Raw genomic sequence first — 16953 nt, forward strand, 5'->3', positions numbered from 1 at the left:
GAAGAAAACAAAACTGATAGGTCATCTCAGGTTTTTGAACACATTCAGAGGAGATTTTGAGCTTGAGTTTTCAGAGAAGTTTGAGAAGCCTAAACATTCTTTGTTCAGGAGGCCTGAAAGGAAAGTCAAGGGCAGGAGGTGGGGATTTGGGAGTCACTGTCATGTTGGAGGCACTAATGGGTGTGAACGTGGACATGACCAGGATGACATGAGAGGGCTGAGGAAAGCTGAGGGCCAAGGCAGGGTGAGAACGCTGAGGAGCAGCTGGAGGCTGGAAAGGCCAAGGGGAGGCAACCTCACCAGGTGACCGGCCAGCTCTAAGGGCCAGCATCTGGGGAGGGCAGGGGCTAAGGACACAGCAGGAGGGGAAGGGGGTGGCAACCCTGGCCCTGTCATTCAGGGAGGTGGGGTGAGAACTGAGCACTCCTTTGGCTAGAGAGAGAGAAGGGGACCAAGGGAGTGAGGCCCAGAGGAAGGAAAGGCCAGGTCCAAGGTCCCATGTGGGAAGTGAGGTTGGTGGTCATGGCCTACACTTCCCAGTGAATCCAGAAAGACTTCAAGGAGTAAGGGTGGGGCAGTCCCAGACAGAGGCTTGGGGACCCCTGGGTGGGTTTCAGATCCTCCAATCTCTGGAGAATTCCATTTAGAGTTCTGCAAACAGGAACAACCAACCCTTACTCAAAGATGATGACCCTGACTCAGACCTCATTCCTCCTGGGTCCTCCCAACATGAGGCCCATTTTACAAGTGAGTTCACTGCCTTAAATAAGATGCCACAGCCCCATGGTACCAAAGTTGGTCCATCTGATTCCAGGCCCTGTTTCCCCAGGACTCTTTTCCCTCCTGGTCACTCACTGATCCTTGACCTCAGATGTAGGCTCTGTTACTGTCTCCATTTTGCAGATGAAGAAACTGAGGCTCCAGAGGGAAAGAATTTGCTCACAGTTATGCAGTAAGTGGTAAAGGCACTTCAGACCCAGATCTGTCTGCTGTTGTGTAAAGGAGCAAACAGATGCTCAGAGAAGGAACCTGCCATGGTCACACAGTAATTGGCCAACCCGGCCAGGGGTTGCTCCACCTTCATGTGACAGGCCAGCCAAGGACAGCTCTCTGCCTTTCCTTAGGCCCATGAGTCCCAGTCAGAAGCCACAGAACAGCACAGATCAGACACTGCCCTGAGCTGACACTGTTCCCCAACAATCCTGAACAGTCCTCTTAGAGCCCCTTAGCGCCCAGTAGCAGTGATCAAGCCAGACCCAGTCTGTGCACATGGAGCAGGCGGGAGACCCACGCTCAGGTAGGCAGTGACTCAGAGAGATGACACAGTGGGTACTCAGAGGAGAGGTCCTCACCCAACAAGTATTTACTGAGCACCTGCCATGTGCTACATTCTGTCTAGGTGCTGGGATAGCACAGGAACCAAATATATAGGAAATGCTGCCCTTAAAGGGCTTGCATGTTAGTGGGAAAGAGAAATAAAACAAAATACATTTTAAAAACTATATAGCATGTTAAATTTAAGCCCACAAGGAGATACCATTACATGACCACCATAATGGCTAAAATTTTAAAACTGGCAATACCAAATATCAACAAGAAAGCAGAGCAACTGGAACTCCCATATATTGTTGACAGGAATCTAAAATGGAACATTAGTTTCAGGTGTACAACATAATGATTCAATATTTGTATATTGTGAAGTGATCACCACAATAAGTCTAGTTAACATCTGTCACCATACATAGTTACAAAATTTTTTTTGTCATGAGAACTTTAAGGTGTACTCTTTTAGGAACTTTCAAATATAGACTACAGTATTATTAACCATAGTCACCATGCTGTACATTATATGCCCATGACTTTTATATGTTTATTTTATAACTGGAAGTTTGTATCTTTGGGCACTCATTTCACCATGCCGTACCCCCAACCCCGCCTCCAATCTGTTCTGTTTTCTGTCTCTATGAGCTTGTTTTTTTTGTTCTATTTGCTTGGTTTGTTGTGTGTGGGTTTGTTGTGGTGGTGGTGGTTTTTTTTTTTTTTTTTTTTTGCCGTACTGCATGACTTGCAGGATCTTAGTTCCCCCACCAAGGATTGAACCCGGGCCGTTGGCAGTGAGAGCGGGGAGTCCTAACCACTGGCTGCCAGGGAATTCCCTTATTTGCTTGTTTTTTAGATACCACACATAAGTGAGATTATGGTCCATCCATGTTGTCTCAAATGACAAGATTTCCTTCCTTTTTATGTCTGAATAATAATATTCCATTGTATATATATGCTACATTTTCTTCATCTGTTCCTCTATTGATGGACACTTAGGTTGTATCCATATCTTGGCTATTGTAAATAATGCTACAATGAACATAAGGGGGTACATATATCTTTTCAAGATGGTGATTTCATTTCCTTTGGATAAAGGAAATATGTTATCCAAAGTATACTCAGAAGTGAAATTGCTGGATCATATGATAGTTCTATTTTTAGTTTTTTGAGGAGCCTCCATGCTGTTTTCCATAGTTGTTGGGACCAATTTACATTCCCACCAATAGTGCACAAGGGTTCCCTTTTCTCCACATCCTCACCAACACTTATTTCTTGTCTTGAGAACAGCCATTCTAACAGGTGTGAGGTGCTATCTCATTGTGTTTTCAATTTGCATTTCCCTGATGATTAGTGATATGGAGCACCCTTCATGTACCTGTGTCTTTTTTGGAAAAAATGTCTACTCAGATCCTCTGCCCGTTTTTTTAATTGGATTGGTTTTTGCTATTGAGTCATATAAGTTATTTATATATTTTGGATATTAACCCCTTATCAGTTACAGGATTTGCAAAAATTTTCTCCTATTTGGTGGGTTGTCTTTTCATTTTGTTGATGCACAGAAGCTTTTAAGTTTGATGTAGTCCCAGTTGTTTATTTTTGCTTCTGTTGCCTTTGCGTTTGGTGTCAATTCCAAAAAATCATTGCCAAGACTGATGTCAAGGAGCTTATCATCTATGTTGTCTTCTAAGGGTTTTCTGGTTTCAGGTTTTACATTCAGGTCTTTAATCTATTTTGAGTTGATTTTTGTGTATAGTGTAAGACAGTGGTCCAGTGTCATTCTTTTGCATGTGGCTGTCCAGTTTTCCCACGAAGAGACTGTTCTTTCCCCATTGTGTATTCTTGGCTTCTTTGTAGATAAATTGACCAGATATGCATGGGTTTATTTCTGGGCTCTCTATTCTGTTCCACTGATCTATGTGTCTTTTTATGTCAATATAATATTGTTTTATAATATAGTTTGAAATCAGGGAGTGTAATGCCTCCAGCTTTGTTCTTCTTTCTCAAGACTCCTTTGGCTATTCAGGGTCTTTTGTGATTCCATACAAATCTTATGTTATTTTATTTTTTATTATTTTTTTAAAATAAATTTATTTATTTTTGGCTGCATTGGGTCTTCGTTGCTGTGCGTGGGCTTTCTCTAGTTGTGGCGAGTGGGAGCTACTCTTCCTTGCAGTGCGTGGGCTTCTCATTGCAGTGGCTTCTCTTGTTGCAGAGCACAGGCTCTAGGAGCACGGGCTTCAGTAGTTGTGGCACGTGGGCTCAGTAGTTGTGGTGCATGGACTTAGTTGCTCCACAGCATGTGGGATCTTCCAAGACTAGGGCTCGAACCTGTGTCCCCTACATTGGCAGGAGGATTCTTAACCACTGCGCCACCAGGGAAGACCCCCATACAAATTTTACAATTGTTTGTTCTATTTCTGTGAAAAAGGCCATTGGAACTTTAATAGGGCTTGCACTGAACCTGTAGATTGCTTTGGGTAGTATGGACATTTTAACAATATTAATTCTTCCAATCCAAATGAGCACAGAATATCTTTCCATTTATTTATGTCTACTTCAATTTTTTTCATTAGTGTCTTCTAATTTTCAGTGTGCAGATCTTTCACCTCCTTAGTTAAATTTATTCCTAGGTAATTCATTCATTTTGATGCAATTTTAAATGGAATTGTTTTCTTAATTTCTCTTTCTCATAATTTGTTATTAGTGTATAGGAATGCAACAGATTTTTGTATATTGATTTTGTATCCTGCAACTTTACTGAATTTGTTTATTAGTTCTAACAGTTTTTTCGGTTAAGTCTTTAATGTTTTCTATGTATAATATGATGTCATCTGCAAATAGTGACAGTTTTACTTCTTCCTTCCCCATTTTGGATATCTTTTATTTCTTTTTCTTGTTGAATTGCTCTGGCTATGACTTCCAATACTATGTTGAATAAATGTGATGACAGTGGAAATCCTTGCCTTTTTCCTGATGTTAGAGGAAAAGCTTTCAGCTTTGAGTATGATGTTATCTATGGGCTTGTCATATATGGCCTTTATTATGTTGAGATATGGTCCCTCTGTACCCACTTTGTTGAGATTTTTTATCATAAACAAATGTTGAATTGCAACTTACTGAAATGCATCATAAAGATAAAATGGATGCATGGACAGATTGACAGATAGTGATGATGCAAATGGAGCAAGTGTTAAGTGTAGAATGTAACTGGTAGGTATATGGGTGGTCATTGAACAATTATTTCAAGTGTTCTATTCGCTTGAAAGTTTTCATCACAAAATGTTTAGGAAAAGCGTATAACATATTAGAATGTGATAACTGCTCTGGCAAAAAAAATAAGCAAGGTGTTGGGAGGGAGGATAGAGAGTGACTGGGGTGGGGGCTGCAGTATTAAATAAGATCATTCAGGAAGCCCTCCCTGAGGAGACCTTGGAAATTAGAGAGTGAGCCACAAAGAGATTTTGGGGAAGAATGCTCCAGGGAAAGGGACGAGTAAGTACAGAAATGCTCTAGGGCACATGTGTCTGGGATTCCTGGAACAGTGATAGCAAGGAGGCCAGTGTAGTTGAAGCCAAGGGGGCAAGGGTGAGGTAGATAAGCCCAGAGGAGCAGCAGGAAGGCAGCTCCTGCAGGCCTCATGGCATACTGTTCAGCCTTTGACTTTTACTTTGAGTGGTGTGAAGAAATAGCATGATCCAACACCTGTGTGCACAGGAGGACTCTTGTCAGTGTAGTGAGACCAGGCTCAAGTGGGCAAGGCCAAAGCAAGGAGACCAGGGCGGAAACGATGGCAGTAGACGGACAAGAGATGATGGTGGCTCTGACTTGAGTGGCAGGAGTGGAAGTGGTGAGAGGTGGTCAGATTCTGGAGATATTTTGAATGTGGAACCAAGAGGATTTGGGCCTGGAGAATGTGTGGGGCTGTGGGAAAGAAAGGAGTCAAAGATGACAGGTGCGGAGAGGGAGGGTTACAATCAGAGTCCATTTTAGGGGAAGATCATGGGTTCATTTTGGGGAGGTCAAGTTTGAGATGTCTGCTAGACTTCCAAGTAGAGACATAGAGTAGTAGGCCAGCCCTTTGGATTCAGGGAAGATAGAGGAGAGGAGGAAGAAGTGAGCAGAGTAACCAGAGGACTGGTGGAGGGAGTGTCAGCCCTGCTGACTGGTCAGGTAAGGGAAAGATGGAGCACAGACCATCTGTTGGATTTGGGGGATGGGCCTATCCCCAAAGGCTTAGCCTGACAAAAGAAAAGTGCAACCACTTCCTCAAGGCCATGGCCGACGTAGTTCTTTCAACTGCTCTTAATGACTGATCACAATCTCCTGCAACTTTGTGTATGTGAGATGTGTCCACTTTGACACACACAGTTCTGGATCAAGAGTCAGCAAACTAAAGCCCTCAGGCCAAATTTGTCTGTTTCAGCAAATAAAGTATTATTAGGACACAGCCTTGCCCATTCAGATTGTCTAGGCCTGCTTCCACACTCCAACAGAACTCAGTAGTTGCCAGAGACCATATGGCCTGCAAAGCTGAAAATATTTACTGTCTGTGCTTTTAAAGGGAAAGCCTGCTGACCCCTTCTCTCCCTCTTTCACTACAGGAATGTCCTGTTGTTCTGTTACACAAGATATTTAATAGGACATTTAGGTGGCTCCCAATTTTTTTTTGTTATTTTGAAAATGTTCCAATAAACATACTTAACTGTATTTCTTTGGGCTCATGTGCACACCCACAAGTTTAATTCCTGGTTTGGAGAATATGAGTATTTCAGTTTTGGTAGATTTTGTCAAATTGCTCCCTAACGTAGCTGAAATTATTTACACTCCCATCAGAAGTGTAAAGAGTTCTCATTTTCCCATATTACCCTAAAACTTAGTATTGTGTGTTGTTAGACTTTATTAGTTAGCAATCTTTTATTGTTTGTAGATTCCTCTGGGTTTTCTGGCTGTGAATGATAGTTTTGCTCCTTTCTTTTCCTTGTCTTGGTACTCTGGCTGGGCCCTCCATGCAATATTTGCATTTTGTTCAATAATACAATTAGGGGCTTCCCTGGTGGCGCAGTGGGTGAGAGTCCGCCTGCCAGTGCAGGGGACACGGGTTCGTGCCCCGGCCCGGGAAGATCCCACATGCCACGGAGCGGCTAGGCCCGTGAGCCATGGCCGCTGAGCCTGCACGTCCGGAGCCTGTGCTCTGCAATGGGAGAGGCCACAACAGTGAGAGGCCCGTGTACTGCAAAATAATAATAATAATAATAATAATAATAATACAATTAAAAATTCTGTTCTTGGCTCTAAAGGGAACAATGCTTAACATTTATCATATAGTATGGTGTTCTACCATTAAGTATAATGTTTGATGCAGGTTTGGTTTTTTTTATTATTATTATTTTGGGAGAAAACTAAAAAACCATCTGGACTACTTTTTGTTTTTTTGTATATGGCTACTCAGTTTGTCTATTTCTTTTTTAATTAGTCTTGGCAAATTATCTTTTACTAGAAAATTGTCCATTTCATCTAAGTTTTTAGTGTATTGGCATAAAGTTTATAATCTTATTTTTGTCATTTCTGCTATATCTGTAGTTATATCCCTTTTGCATATTAATGTTTATTTTATTGGTCTTTTCAAAGATCCAGCTTTGTTTTGTGGTACATACTAGTGCTTGTTTTCTATTTAATCAATTTCTGCTCTTCATTATTATCTTCCTTCCACTTTCTTTGGGTTTACACTTACTCCATTCTAAAATTCTTGGACATTCTGCTCATAAATTCTCCATATTTCTTCTTACCTAATACCACTGATAAGGTTACAAATCTTGTAAATTCTGCTTTAGTCCCCCCACCTCCCAAACTGGAGTTTTTATATGTATTCTCATTTTTAGTTTGACCTAAATAGTTTTCATTTCCATATGATTTCATTTTTGAGTAAAGAGTTTTCTAGAAGTGTTTTTTAAATTCTTTAAAAAAATTTTTTTTTTAGAGTGTTTCCGTTTTTTTTGTAAATGTATTTATTTATTGGCTGTGTTGGGTCTTCGTTGCTGCACTCAGGCTTTCTCTAGTTGTGGCGAACGGGGGTTACTCTTCGTTGCAGTGCATGGGCTTCTCATTGCAGTGGCTTCTCTTGCGGAGCACGGGCTCTAGGCACGCGGGCTCTAGAGCACAGGCTCAGTAGTTGTGGCACACGGGCTTAGCTGCTCCGCGGCATGCAGGATCTTCCTGGACCAGGGCTCGAACCTGTGTCCCCTGGATTGTCAGGCGGATTCTTAACCACTGCACCACCAGGGAAGTCCCTAGAAGTGTTTTTAAATATCAAAAGATTTGGAGTTTATTCAGCTCTTGCTTGTGGTCAGAGAACAGGGTCTGTATGAAATTAATTATCTGATTATCTGTTGAGATTTGTCTTGGGGCCTGGCCTACTCTATGTCTCTGCTTGGAAGCTAGCAGACATCTTAAACTTGACCTCCCCAAAATTAACCCACGATCTTCCCCTAAAATGTACTCTGTAATTCTCCCTGTCCCCATCTGTTGTCTTTGACTCCTTTCTTTCCCACATTCCCCACAGGTAATTTTTTATAAATGTTTCTTGTGTGCCTGAAAGTAACATATTGGGTTCAGGGTTCTACCAGGGTCAATTGATTAGAATTATTAATGGTATTAAAATCTTCTATATCCTTTTTTTGGCTGTTTGGTCTATCAGTTACTGAAAAAGTTTTTAAATCTACCACTGTGATGAAGGACTTGGCAATTTCTCCTTGTATCCTGTCACTTTTGCTTCATACACTTTCAGCCTTTTTTTTTTAACCTCTAACATACAAGTTCAGAATTGTTATATCTTCTTAGAAAATTGTTCTTTTCATCACTTTGTGCTGACGCTCTTTATCACTAATAATGTCTCTAGCCTTAAAGTCTATTTTGTCTGATTTTGCTATGGGTATATCTTTTGGTTAGTTTTTCTCTAGTATACACTTTTTTTCCAACTGTTTACTTTTGGTGCCCTTAGGTTTTAAATGTCCTCTTGTAAACAGCATAGACCTGCATTTTCTTTTTCTTGGCCAATCTGGTTCATCTGTATTTTAATAGATGAATGTAAAACATTTTCTACCTCTGGTTTTGTACCGTTTATGTACCATTCTTTTCACTTTGCTTCCTGTTTCTCCTTTTCTACCTTCAATTATATTTTAATACCCTCTACTAAACTTTTCTCTTTTGTGCATTGGCATTTATACCTTCTATTCTTTTAGTGATCTCTCTGAAGTGTTTGAACTTGACTTGACTTTACAAAGCCAGATAATTATCAATTATCTTTATTCTCCTCCTCTCAAATAAATGAAGCTTCTTAGAACACTTAAACTCTGATTACTCTCTCCAGTCCTACCTGTTATTGTGTCCTGTGCTCCTTGCTCTGTACTCCACAAACTAATCGTCACCATTCATGTTCCATAGCAGGTGCTTGTTTAGATGGACTTCCGTGTTTACCAGTTTAGTTACTTGATATTTTTCTGTCTAATTTCTTCTCTTTAGAGTTCTGCAAATTCACTACGAAGTGTCTAGATAAGATTTTATTTTTATTTATTCTGTTCTGGATTTTAAGTGAGGATCCTGGTCTCTAATCAATTGTGGAAGTTCTTCAGGAACTGCCTCTCCCACATTCTTTTTTCTCCTTCTGGAACGCTGATTGAACCTATTCTTCTCACCTTACCATTCCTGTCACTTCCTCTTTTATATGTTCCATCTGGCTTGTTTTCTGGCTAATTGCTTCCGCTCTTTCATCCAGTTCTGTGATTTTCTCTTCTGCTGTATCTAATTGGCTTTCTTGCCTCATCCTTTGAGACCTGAATTTCGATAGCTCTATTTTTCAATTCTAGAAATTCCTTCTAAAACCTTTATGCTTTTCAGTGTCTTGTTCCAAGCGTCTTCAAGTTTTAATCACCGCCCCCACCCCGACCACTACCTTTTTCTTTCTCTAACCATGAGCTCCACGAAGGCGAGGACGTTTGGTTTAGTGTTGTCATCCCCAGTGCCTCCTACCGTTCCTGGAACGGAACAGGTTCTGAGTGAGCGCTGTCAGATGACTTAGTGACAGTGGGAACAGAAGGATGCTGTGCCGCAGCCTGGCCCCCGCTCTCCCTGCCGCCAGAGCTGCGAGCCTGCTCCCCCAACGGCCTCGCAGGCTTTCTAGTCTCCCCTCAGCCCGGACCTCAGGGAGAGGACCCCACCCCACCCCGCCCACCTCTGCGCAGGCCGTGACGTCACGGGACTGTGACGCGCCCTGGGAGCCCCCGCCCCTTCGCGGCGCTGGGCCGGGAATCCAGGCTCTCTGCGCCGTGATGTCACGGGTCCGGGCGGGCGGACTTTGCGTCGGCCCAATGGGAGCGGCGCGCCGGCCTCCCCTTTAAGGAATGTTGTGACCTGACGTCAGCCGGGCGAGTTACCTCCCCGAGCCGCCGTCGCCGGGCTCAGCGCGAGCCTCGGAGCCCTTGAGCGCGAGGCGCGGAGCCCCCGGAGCCCCCGAACCGCAGCCACATCCCCTCGTCGCGCGCCCCAGAGCCCCGGCCTGCGCGCCCCGCCGGGCCGGCGCGATGCCCTCAGACCGGCCTTTCAAGCAGCGGCGGAGCTTTGGTGAGGCCCGGCGGGCGCTCTCCGAGTGCGGGGTGGGGGCGTGGGGGCTGGGGGGTGTTGGCCGACCGACCCGACTGCCGCAGATGACGTCAGCTCCGTGACGTCAGGCTCGGCTGGAGCTGGACCCTCGGGATGGGAAGCGGGCTGGGGCCTGGGCCGGGGCCTCCGCCTCGCATCCCGGTCCTGTGCCCGGGCCTTAGGGCCCAACGGCTCCGGAGGCGGGGGCTTCGGGGAGGCGGGGTCGGGGCCGCCCCTCGGGTACTGGCGGGACGGAACCGCGAGGAGGACCTCGGCCCGGCCTCATCCCCGACTGCTGTCTGCAGCCGATCGCTGTAAAGAGGTGCAGCAGATCCGCGAGCAGCACCCCAGCAAAATCCCGGTGAGTTCCACCGCCCCCTCCCATCCCCGCCCGGCCCAGGCCCCGCCTCGGGCTCACGCATCCCCCGCCCCGCTCCCAGGTAATCATCGAGCGCTACAAGGGTGAGAAGCAGCTGCCCGTCCTGGACAAGACCAAGTTCCTGGTCCCGGACCATGTCAACATGAGCGAGTTGGTCAAGATCATCCGGTGCGCGGGCAGTAGCTGTCAGAGGCGGATTGGGTCCTGCTGGGGTCAGGCAGGGGGCTGGGTCCTTCTGAGAAGGAAGAGGTGGGGGTGGGGCACGGGAACGGGTGCTGGGTCCCTGTTGTGGGGAGGTTGGGAAAGGTCAAGGTCAGGGCTTGGGTCAGTGTCCGGTCGGAGGTGAGAGCCTCTAGAAGGGCTTGGGATGGGTGTGAGGTGGAGGATTAGGATCATTTTGGGGAGCGGGTGAGGGCTACACTCGCTCAACAGCCAGGCCCCTCACGGTTGGCTTGCCCTCCCGCCCACCTCAGGCGCCGCCTGCAGCTGAACCCCACGCAGGCCTTCTTCCTGCTGGTGAACCAGCACAGCATGGTGAGCGTGTCCACGCCCATCGCCGACATCTATGAGCAGGAGAAGGACGATGACGGCTTCCTCTACATGGTCTACGCCTCCCAGGAAACCTTCGGCTTCTGAGCCAGCAGTAGGGGGGTTGGCTTGGGAGTGGGGGGTCCCTGTCAGGCTCTGCCCTGGGAGCTCCTGGCACCTGAACTGAGCTGCCTCTGCCCCTGCCCCTGGTGGGCTGGGCGGGGATGCCACATCCTAGCCAGGGGGCACCAACCGCACCTACCCTGCCCCTGGGTGGATCCTGGCCCAGTCATGTTAGGGTTGCCCCTCTGGGTGCTGGCTGGGATGGGGGGAGGTTGGGAGCAGTCCCTAGCACCCCTGCTCTGTGTGGTTTTTTTTTAGGCCCCTGCCTGTCTGCCCATCTGTCCCTCCCTGACCTGAGGTGCTGCCCATGCCTGGACCTGCCCACCCCTGAAGGACTGGCCCCTGGCTCACCCAGTCTTGACATGGTGTATGGATCTGTGGTCATTGTTCCTCTGCAGAATAAAGATTGCTCAGGCCTGCCTGGCCCTTTGCCTCCAGCTGCTTGGGGAGTGGGGAGGGCTGCCCCACACCATTCTCAGCTGACCAGTGCGCAGACCCGTGTTCTGTGGACTCAGAGCTCATTCGGGAAACCCACGCCTGTGTGTAGTGCACCATGGTGGTATTAGGGGCCAAGCCCACCCCTTCCAGAGTGCAGTGTGGTTCCAGGGCAGACGTTTGCATAACAAAAAACATTTATTAAGTAGCCACAACCTAACAAACCCTGCTCATCTGCTTCTTCCCCTTCCCTGCTTGGGAGGGGGGCTCCTTGGTGTGCAGAGCCACAAAGTGGGGAGTGCGAGTGGAGATGCTCCTGGCTACTCCCCACAGGCCTTGCTGCCAGCCTTGGCTCCTCACCGGTACCAGATATTTGTGACCCTGGACTCAAACCTGATCTGCCCAGGACTTCCCTGCTGGAAGCTCTGGTTAGAGGGCTTGGCCCAGCTTCTGGCCCTTTCAACCCTGAAGTCCGTGCAGCCCTGTGCCCAGTCAGGCCTACTTGAGCACAAGCATGGCCTCCGTGCCGTCCTTGGTGGTCAGGTAGAGACCATGTGTGAGGTAGTACTCCCGCCGTAGGAAGGCATAGAAGTAATCGGAGATGAGCAGGATCTGGGGGGAGAGAGATGTGAGAAGCTTCATGATACCTACCCCTGAACTTTGGATCTCTGAGGGGCTAGGTAGGTGTTGGGGAGACCCTGCCCAGGGACCCTGCACCTCAGGGCCTACACCACCCTTCAAGGGTCTCACTGGCACTGCTGCAGAAGTTGCCCTACTGCCCTTCCTCCTCCTACCATGGTCTGTGCTTCTATCCCAAGCCCTGGCCTGTGAACTCCAGACTGGCGCGCTCCTCCGTCTCACCTCCTGGGTGCCCACTGGCCCTTCCACCCCAGCCAAGTCCCCTATCAAACCTGCTTCTCCCACTGGGAACCCATATCCCCCTTCTTCCATCCAGGTGTTCAGGCCATAGAATCAACAGACTTGTCTCCTCCCATACACCAAGCCACCAAGCCTGTCAGTTCTATTTCTACCTGTCCCCGCAGCTACCACCCTGGACAAAGCCACTGTCATCTGAACAACAGTGGTCTCCTCTCTGGGCTTCCTGATCTCAAACCTCCCACCCTAGCAGCAGAGGTTGCTTTTTAAGACAAATCTGGTCATGTTACATCCCAGCTTAAGGTCCTCTAAAGGCCTCCCATGGCTCTTAGGGTGAAGATCAAACTCTCTGGGGCTCTGAGGCCTTGCACTTGGTCCCTGCCCATGTACGTGCTTCAGCCTCTGCCGTGCTCCACCTCACTCAGCTCCAGTCACACTGGCCTGTTCCCTTCCAATGCAGGATCTTTGCTGTCTCCTCTGCCTGGAATGTTCTCTTCCCCTTTCATCTAGTAAACACCTGCCTGCCCTTCAGGCCTCAGGAAGGATCACTTCCACAGAGAAGCCCTCCCTCACACCCTAGATTGGGTCTTGGTCCCATTAACTTTTCTCTGGTAGCACAAACTCGTCCAAATTGCAGTTTTGCATTCATCTGTGAAACTGCCTGATGACTGTGGCTCCTCCCCTGACCTGGGCAATGTCACTGAGTGATTCTGCCACCATGGTGTCTGTGCCCAGCTTGGTCTGTCTTTTCTGTCTGGGCCTCAGAATAGAAAGGGCCCTAGCAGCTCAGCCCACCGTCCCCCTCACTGAGGCCCAGAGGGGAACAGGGACTTGCCAAGGTCCCCCGAACACTGGGCCCGCAGTCTTACAATTCGATTCATCCCAAGCTCCCAGGACCTCCAGTGGAACAGGAGGGGCAGGGCCCAGCCCTACAGAAGGATGAGGGGAGAGGGGCTCACCGCTGCAGATACCACCAGTTCTCAGGCACTTACAAGCCTCTCAGATTATCATCACCAATCACCTTGGCACAGATGGGGCGACGTAAGCCCAGAACTGGGGGAGCACCTGGCTAGGGCATTATAGCAAGACAGAGGTTGAGCCTGGCATCTCAGCCTCTGACCCCCAAACCCCTGTTCTGGGAAGCCTCTCTCACATTGTGGGCAGGAAAGAGAGCAAACCCACACCATGGCCTCAGGACAAGGACCTGCCATTCTGCCACCACAGGAATCCATCTGGAAGGCTGATGGTTCCCATCTTTCAGATGAGGAAATTGAGGCACAAAGGGTTCAACAGTTGGCCTAAGGCTATACTGGGAGAGCTGGACTAGTGGCTATAACCCTGCAAGGCAATGTACCTGGGGCCCAGTGTGCAAAGGGCCCAGAACTCTGCCACTGAGGGTGTCAGAGCAGAGAGCCCAGGGAGCCCCTGAAGCCTTGCGCCGCAGCTGCCCATGGGGTGTAGTTACCACAGCGAAGGCTGCCCTCACTCCCTGCAGCCCCTTTCTCACCCAGGCCCAAGGTGTCAAGTCTGAGGAGGCGGAGCCTGGAGCTGGTGGGGGTTGATCCCCGAGCCAGGTCAGATGAGGGGCAGGTGCAAAGTCACAGTTCACAACAAAACAACTCCAATGTCACACACGATCAGCTGGTCAAATAGGAAGTCAAAACACTAGGTTATTAGTTTGAACCATATGAAACTGCCAATTTTGCAGATCAAAAACAGTTGAGTATTGACAATTTCATATGGTGTGACAATATAAAATGGAAAAAAAAATCAAGAAATAGTAGAGTAAGTATACAATCTAGAAGCACCAGAACAAATAACTATAGGACCTTAGGCAGCTATTCTTTGTCCTTGTAAGCCTTAACTTTGTAAATTATGTATACATGTTACGTTGATAAAAATAAAAATCCAATTAAAAACAATCAGCCGATAAATGATTGAATAAGTAAATAAATAAACAAGGGAGAATTCCTTTTGTAATCCTTACAAAAGAGTTCCAAATAATACATGTAGAGACTCTCCCCTCGGGAGGTGGAGCTTAATTCTTGCCCACTCCCCACCCCCTGCCCCCGAGGGTAGGCTAGACTTCGTGACTCACTTCCAAAGAACAGGGAAAGAGAAAATAGTAACTGTGCACTGGAGAAGCCTGGCAAACACTATCTTAACCAAATGATGAAGGATAAACGGCATGAAGTGTGGCTAGTGTGTACTGCCTGAGCATTCTAAAAACCTAAAACGTGGCCTCATGATGAGAAAAGCATCAGACAAACCCAGAGGGGACACTCTACAGGATACCTGGCCACTGTTCCTCAATACTGTCCATGTCACAAGAAATAAGGAAAGACAGAGTGTGAGCAGAGGACATGGGGGAGATGTGGCAACTAAGTGTAATGTGGTACCTGGGACTGGATCCTGGGAGAAAAAGAAGACAATACAGGGAAAACTGGTGAAATCCACATCAAATCTGGAGTTTACTTATTCATAACGTACCAGGGTCAGTTTCTTGGTTTTGACAAACATACCACGGTAATATAAGATGTTAAAACTGTGGGAAACTGGGTGGGGGACATACGAGAACTCTCTGTACTATCTAAAATTATTCCAAAATTTAAAAGCTTATTTTAAAAAGCAACGTACTACTGTTGTATGCAACAACATGAATGAGCCGCAAAAATATCTTGCTGAGTCAAAGAAGGCTTCAGGAAACGTACATTAAGATTTGTGTTTTTCCATTAATAAAGGAAACTGAAGATGATGCAAAGAAATGGAAAGATATCCCATGTTCTTGGATTGGAAGAATTAATATTGTTAAAATGGCCATACTACCCAAAGCAACCTACAGATTTAATGTGATCCCTATCAAATTACCCATGACACATTTCACAGAACTAGAACAAATAATACTAAAATTTATATGGAACAATAAAAGACCCAGAATTGCCAAAGCAATCCTGAGGGAAAAGAACAAAGCAGGAAGCATAACTCTCTCAGACTTCAGATAACACTACAAAGCTACAGTAACCAAAATGGCATGCTATTGGCACAAAAAAAGACATATGAATCAATGGAACAGAATAGAGAGCCCAGAAATAAATCCACATAACTATGGTCAATTAATCTTTGACAAACTAGACAAGTATACACAATGGGAAAAAGACAGTCTCTTCAGCAAGGGGTGTTGGGAAAGTTGGACAGCTGCATGAAATCAAAGTTAGAACATACCTCACAGCACACACAAAAATAAACTCAAAATAGCTTAAAGACTTAAACATAAGACATGACACCATAAAACTCCTAAAAGAGAACATAGGCAAAGCATTCTCTGATATAAATTGTACCAATGTTTTCTTAGGTCAGTCTCCCAAGGCAATACAAATAAAAGCAAAAATAAACAAAGGGACCTAATCAAACTTACAAGCTTTTGCACAGCAAAAGAAACCATAAACAAAATGAAAAGACAAGCTACAGAACGGGAGAAAATATTTGCAAATGATGTGACCGACAAGGGCTTAATTTCCAAAATATACAAACAGCTCATAGGACTCAACAACAAAAAAACAAACAACCCAATTGAAAAATGGGCAGAAGAACTAAATAGACATTTCTCCAAAGAAGACACACACATGGCTAACAGGCACATGAAAAGATGCTCAACATCACTAATTATTAGAGAAATGCAAATCAAAAATACATGCGCTATCACCTCACACTGGTCAGATTGGCCATCATTAAAAAGTCTACAGAGAAGAAAAAGAAATAAAAGGAATCCAAATCAGAAAAGAATAAGTAAAACTGTCACTGTTTGCAGATGACGATACTATACATAGAGAATCCTAAAGATGCTACCAGAAAACAACTAGAGTTAATCAATGAATTTGGTAAAGTAGCAGAATACAAAATTAATGCACAGAAATCTCTTGCATTCCTATACACGAACGACGAAAAAGCTGAAAGAGAAATTAAGGAAACACTCCCATTTGCCATTGCAAAAAAGAAGAATGAAATACCTAGGAATAAACCTTCCTAAGGAAGCAAAAGAGCTGTGTGCAGAAAACTATAAGACACTGATGAAAGAAGTTAAAGATGATACCAATAGATGGAGAGATATACCGTGTTCTTGGATTGGAAGCATCAACATTGTGAAAATGACAGTACTACTCAAAGCAGTCTACAGATTCAATGCAATCCCTATCAAACTACCAAGGGCATTTTTCACAGAACTAGAACAAAAAATTCCACAATCTGTACGGAAACACAAAAGACCCCAAATAGCCAAAGCAATCTTGAGAGTGAGGTAAGTCAGAAACAGAAAAACAAATACCATATGCTAACACATATATATGGAATCTAAAAAAAAAAAAAAAATGGTCATGAAGAACCTAGGGGCAGGACGGGAATAAAGACGCAGACCTACTAGAGAATGGATTTGAGGACATGGGGAGGGGGAAGGGTAAGCTGGGACAAAATGAGAGAGTGGCATGGACATATACACACTATCAAACATAAAATAGATAGCTCGTTGGAAGTAGCCACATAGCACAGGGGGATCAGCTTGGTGCTCTGTGACCACCTAGAGGGTTGGGATAGGGAGGGTGGGAGGGAAGGAGACGCAAGAGGGAAGCGATATGGGGATATATGTATATGTATAGCTGATT

At 45.9% G+C, this 16953-nt stretch overlaps 2 protein-coding genes across 7 annotated transcripts in view; one reads left to right on the forward strand and one right to left on the reverse strand.

Moving 5' to 3' along the window:
* Positions 1–16953, reverse strand: part of PIGU (phosphatidylinositol glycan anchor biosynthesis class U) — a 125279-nt gene that overhangs the window by 4125 nt on the left and 104201 nt on the right. For 2 of the 5 annotated variants that reach the window (XM_067707872.1, XM_067707875.1), the window contains one exon: positions 11535–12034. The exons of 2 other annotated variants lie outside the window; for them this stretch is intronic. In XM_067707872.1, coding sequence (XP_067563973.1) covers positions 11550–12034 — 485 coding nt within the window. In that variant the 3' untranslated portion in view covers positions 11535–11549. Of the gene's footprint in view, positions 1–11534; positions 12035–16953 lie in introns of those variants that run through there. One more of the 5 variants, XM_067707874.1, reaches the window with a different exon arrangement.
* On the forward strand, positions 9660–11412 carry MAP1LC3A (microtubule associated protein 1 light chain 3 alpha). Of its 2 annotated transcripts, XM_067707882.1 has the most exons (5): positions 9666–9939; positions 10263–10318; positions 10398–10504; positions 10810–10979; positions 11246–11412. In XM_067707882.1, exons 1-4 carry the CDS (start codon positions 9900–9902, stop codon positions 10970–10972), a joined length of 366 nt encoding a protein of 121 aa, XP_067563983.1. In that variant the 5' UTR covers positions 9666–9899; the 3' UTR covers positions 10973–10979; positions 11246–11412. The 2 variants fall into 2 exon arrangements, with proteins under 2 accessions (XP_067563982.1, XP_067563983.1); XM_067707881.1 differs by having other exon boundaries at positions 9660–9939; positions 10810–11412.

Source organism: Pseudorca crassidens, chromosome 15, assembly GCF_039906515.1.
Source record: "Pseudorca crassidens isolate mPseCra1 chromosome 15, mPseCra1.hap1, whole genome shotgun sequence".
In the NCBI taxonomy this organism is placed as follows: Eukaryota; Metazoa; Chordata; class Mammalia; order Artiodactyla; family Delphinidae; genus Pseudorca; species Pseudorca crassidens.